A 4,962-nucleotide genomic window follows, 5' to 3' on the forward strand; every position below is an offset into this window, starting at 1 on the left:
GAGGTAAAGCGTGAGAGAGAGAGAGAGAGAGAGAGAGAGAGAGAGAGAGAGAGAGAGAGACCACGGCGTTTATTTGACGAAGCGATATACGCTCATGCAAGGTCATGCGGACGAGTGTGTGTGTCCTTTAAAGTTATTCATCGTACGAACGAAAGGACGAATGGACGCGGGAACGGAGCGAAGGTTAGGTTTCTATATATTATAGCGGGCTTCGTTGTACGTGTGTGCTATAACACTGTGTTATGTACTCTGACGCGTTAACCTTGCTATAGATGCGTATATAGCGGTGATCCCTATATCACCTTCGCGGTTATGTACACCTCCATGTACTACGTCACACACACACACACAGACGCAGACAGACGCAGACACTCCACCCTTCCCTCATCCGACCTTTATCAAGGGGAACCCAAGCTCACACATATGCGTCTCTCTCTCTCTACATCTATCTCTCTACAATGCGGGAAGTACAACGCCCTATGGGTGGCATTGCTTCTTACTGAGACACACGCAGCAATTTACAACGCTCTCTCTCTCTCGCTCGCTCTCTTTCTTTCTCTCTTGCGCATCCTACGCGCTGAATTGCTAATCCTTGTAGAGGAGATGGTTTCGGAGCATAATTCTGGGGAAAGGCGAGCGCGCGCTAAAGAGCAATAGAGAGGAGACTTTCTCACGCTACGCGCAAAAGCTCTTTCTCCGTTCATTTTAAACGCAGCGCTGTGATTGGCTGCGCTGCAATCTCTGGAATGTCAGAGGGGCGGAGTTTCGCGCCAAAGCGAACCGGAGGATATGTGCGTGAGCGCAAGTAGATCCGAGCCGCAACCGAATAATTTAAAATTACGCTAAAAATCGCGAATAAAAACGATTTTATTCTTTTTTTAACGTAGGATAATTATCGGAAATAACGTAATTAAATAATTTTCGCGAGTGGATTTGTCTAGATTGCTCGTTGGCAGCTATCCAGCGTGCCGTCTAGACACGGCGGAGGGATATGTGTGGGTGTCCCCGCCGAAATGTACAATGCCAGCTGGGAGACATCGAAACCTCTCATAGTACCGTCAGAGCTAGAGAAGTGAGGGTTGTTTTCTCTCTCGATTCTCAACTTCTCTACTCTGAGCTTGCACCTATTCCTCGGAACTGGAATACGGGCAGATCGACTCTATATTGGTGGTGTGCATTCGTACATATATATTTGGTAGTGTGCTCGTGCGACACTTCACTGCATTACTGGATACGATGTTAGGAAGAAAGATTTCTAACCTGAACGTGTTCTCCTCCAACACCAGCAACATGAACTTCGTGGCTGATAAGGAGAAGCAAGGTGAGATTTCGCTGCGATTGTAGACAACTTGATTGTGCTAGGGTTCTCTGGCCCCGATATCGCGCGCGCGTGGCGATGACGTATGGTTGAACCACGCAGATCGAGCGTGGGTCAGATTGCCTCACGACGATGAAAAGTGGATCAAGAAACACCGTGACGAGCAAAAGTTTCGGTATTCCTAACTTCCCTATGGTGTCATTCGGCCGCTGTGACGATTAGCGCGTGTGTGTGTGCGTACGTACGGAAAGGGCCTAATATTGTGGTTCTTTTTTTCCCATTCGATTTTAGTACGAGAAAAGGAGTCGTTTGAGAAGGCGTACCAAGTAGGCCACTTGCTAGGGAGCGGAGGTTTTGGCACTGTGTACGCTGGGTTCCGGCTACGCGATAAAGCTCCGGTAAGTTCGTTTGACCTTGTGCATATACATATGTGTGCAAGAGCTAATAAATATGTTTATTAGCTCTTGATATGTGTGCATACATATACAGATGAAAATCGCAGTTTTCTCGTGGCAGTGTGAACAACAGAATCCTTCGTAATTTTACAGGTCGCTATCAAACACATAGCAAAGGAGAAAGTCACGGAGTGGGGTCAGGTGAGTGTGCCATGTAATAATAGTAATACCTATCGAAGTTAACTATGCAGTTTACTTTACGCGATGGAAATGTCGTTTTTCTAAATAGTTGCGCGCCGTTGTACGTTGCGTTGTGTGGATACATTGGCGCCACATTTGCATTCAAACTGTGTGAACAGGCGAGGGATAGTCTGGGAGTAACGAACCGCTTGGTAGTTGGGGATGCAGTCAGCCGTTACAGGTTCATGCTCTACTCGCTTCAGCTGGCGCGAGGGCACGCCGTTTGTGTGCCAATATCCCAATGAACTCTGCCCGATGTTTGATACTAGAATTCATTCGGGTGGGGGTGCGATTTTCACTGAAATTCGAAATTACGCGAAATATTTCCCCGAAATGACAGCATTCGTGGCCGCGCCTCTCTCTTTCACGCCCGCTGCAAACGCGTGAATGGGAGGCGAGAGCGCGAGCGCGGGAAACTGTCTGACCGATTTCCTGTGCGCTGGCTGCTGCAGCTTTGGCGCGCGCGGGGGGAATAGAGAGCAAGCGCGCGCGCGCACGTGCGCCCGCCAAAACCCGCCAACAGCTGGTTTTCTCACCGGCGTGACTGCATGTGTGCGCGCGACCCCCACACATGTGTACCCGCCAATTCCCGCCAAGCAATTGCGCGCGCGCGTTGGGAGAATGGCTTGGGGGATTTAGCGCGCGCCCAATGTGATACAATGTCGTACAATGCTTGTCTAGACATTGTTGTACGTCCTTTCAATGTCACCCAAATTTCACGTCCTTTCACTGTCTTCTAAAGAAAGATTAAATGTCTCCGTCTAGACTCAGTAAGTAGCACGCTGTGTACTAGTGCTAGCGAACCAAACGGTGGAGTCAGACGGAGAAAGAGCAAGACAGACAGTTGGAACAAATCGAGACAGTCAGAGGGATGGAGCGAGAAACAGACAGTGAGAAAGATCGATATGTAGACAGAAGGGGGAAAAAAACGAGACAGACAGAGGGAAAGAGCGAGACAGTTTGGAGAGAAGGAGCGATATAGACAGAGAGAAAGAGCATGATAGACATAGGGAAAGAAAGCGAGAGATAGACAGAGGGAAAGAAAGCGAGAGATAGACAGAGGGAATGAAAGAAATAAACGAGAGATAGAACGTGCGTACCGCTACATGAATTCACACACTAACGTCTGCATCAAAACGCGTGTATTGTTACATCCAATGATCCATGCTAACCTCATCTCTCTTTCTCATGCAGTTGAACGGAGAAGTTGTACCCCTAGAAGTGTGCCTACTGCGCAAGGTGTCGCACATACCGGGAGTCATACAGATTCTAGACTGGTTCGAGAAACCACAGAGCTTTATCATCGTAATGGAACGACCCGACAACATCCAAGACCTCTTCGATTTCATCACGGAGCATGGACCCATGGACGAGAACCTATGTCGGCACTTCTTTCGGCAGATAGTCGATACGGTGATGGCATGTCAGAGCGCAGGTGTGATGCACGGCGACATCAAAGATGAAAACCTACTGGTGGATCGGCGGACGGGAAAGATTCGGCTGATAGATTTCGGATCCGGGTCGTGGTTGAAGGACTCCGTCTACACGGAATTCGATGGTGAGTTTTCACTCGGACTCTCTCGTATTTCATGATTCCCCCTCGTGTTAGTAATATCGTGTTACTTACTGTGTGTGTGTGTGTGTGTGCGTGCGTGCGTGCGTGCGTGCGTGTGTGTTTGGGTCTAGCATGGTGTAATGGTGTTATTATTATAATAGCAGTGCGCGATAGAGAGAGAGAGTGTGTGTTTGTGCGTGCCTGTGCGCGCGCTATAGTAACATATAGAGTTGCTAGTTGGTGAGAGAGAGAGAGAGAGAGAGATAACTAGATAGAATGAATAGAATGATATAGCATGAATGGATATATAGATAGATAGAGTGACTAACTTGTGATATAAAAATGGCCGCGTGTGCGTGGCAGCAGCTGGTAGCGCAATATCTAGCTATCTAGTCGTGAATAGCCCCCCTCCCGCACCTAGCGATAGATAGACACACGTACCTAGCTAAGGAGATATATACACGTACACCGACACAGCTGATCGCTGCTGCTGCTGCTGGTGGTGGTGATGCTGATGCTGCTGATGCTGCTGGTGGTGGTGATGCTGCTTCTGTACTGCTGATGCTGATGCTGCTGGTGCTGATGCTGATGATGCTGATGCTGCTGATGATGCTGATGCTGCTGATGCTGATGATGCTGGTGCTGATGCTGCTGATGCTAATATTGCTGATACAGCGACGCTGCGTAAACATGGTAATCGCTGGCCACGGCCGCAGCATCACACGAACAATCACCAACGATGTTGTGTAGGTGCTTAGTATTACGTACGGCGACGGTCCCCCCCCCCCGCATGTGTTGTTGGTGTCGCCCTCACTCCCCTACTCCCCAGTCATGCACAGCTTTCTCCACAGCGCACACGCACACACACACATGGTAGTGGCGCGGCGTCGGCCACGCAGCTTTGTCCACAGCAGAGATTACCCTCTTGACACCGTAAACAGAAGTAGGCCGCAGTGGCGGGCCTTGGCTCATTAGTTCCCACTTGTTCCACGGATCCAGGGCCCTTGTTTTCATACAGGCGCGCATACACGCGCACGCACACATATACACACCACACGAACGCACACACACACACGGACACAAACACGCGCGCGCACGCACACATATACACACCACACACACGAACGCACGCGCGCGCACATACACACACACACACACACACACGGACACACACACACACGCTGGCCTTGTGACCGTATCCCAATCTGCGGCCCCGCATTGTTGGTGCGCGGGACTGGAAATGTTAGTCCCCCGGCAGCTTTTGTTTCCCCCTAGCAGGGTGCCTCGTCCGGGATGTGTGGGGACCTTGTTTATGCTTAGAGAGAGGGCTGGGGTGGTCGTCGTCCTTCTCTCTATCTACCAGCACTACCCCTCGTGCTCTCTCTTTCTCTGTCGCTCGCGGTCTCTCTCTCTCTTTCTCTCTCTTTCTCTCTCTCTCTCTCTCTCTCTCTCTC

At 50.0% G+C, this 4,962-nt stretch overlaps 1 protein-coding gene across 1 annotated transcript in view; it reads left to right on the forward strand.

The window, feature by feature from the left end:
• The first annotated feature begins 1,055 nt into the window (after window positions 1–1,055).
• LOC106819141 (serine/threonine-protein kinase pim-3-like) overlaps window positions 1,056–4,962 on the forward strand; it is a 13,964-nt gene continuing 10,057 nt past the window's right edge. The window contains exons 1-4 of the mRNA XM_014823795.1: window positions 1,056–1,321; window positions 1,610–1,716; window positions 1,867–1,914; window positions 3,148–3,511. Coding sequence (XP_014679281.1) covers window positions 1,237–1,321; window positions 1,610–1,716; window positions 1,867–1,914; window positions 3,148–3,511 — 604 coding nt within the window. The 5' untranslated portion in view covers window positions 1,056–1,236. The remainder of the gene's footprint in view (window positions 1,322–1,609; window positions 1,717–1,866; window positions 1,915–3,147; window positions 3,512–4,962) is intronic.

The sequence above is a fragment of the Priapulus caudatus genome, unplaced genomic scaffold (genome assembly GCF_000485595.1).
Source record: "Priapulus caudatus unplaced genomic scaffold, Priapulus_caudatus-5.0.1 Scaffold2886, whole genome shotgun sequence".
In the NCBI taxonomy this organism is placed as follows: domain Eukaryota; kingdom Metazoa; phylum Priapulida; class Priapulimorpha; order Priapulimorphida; family Priapulidae; genus Priapulus; species Priapulus caudatus.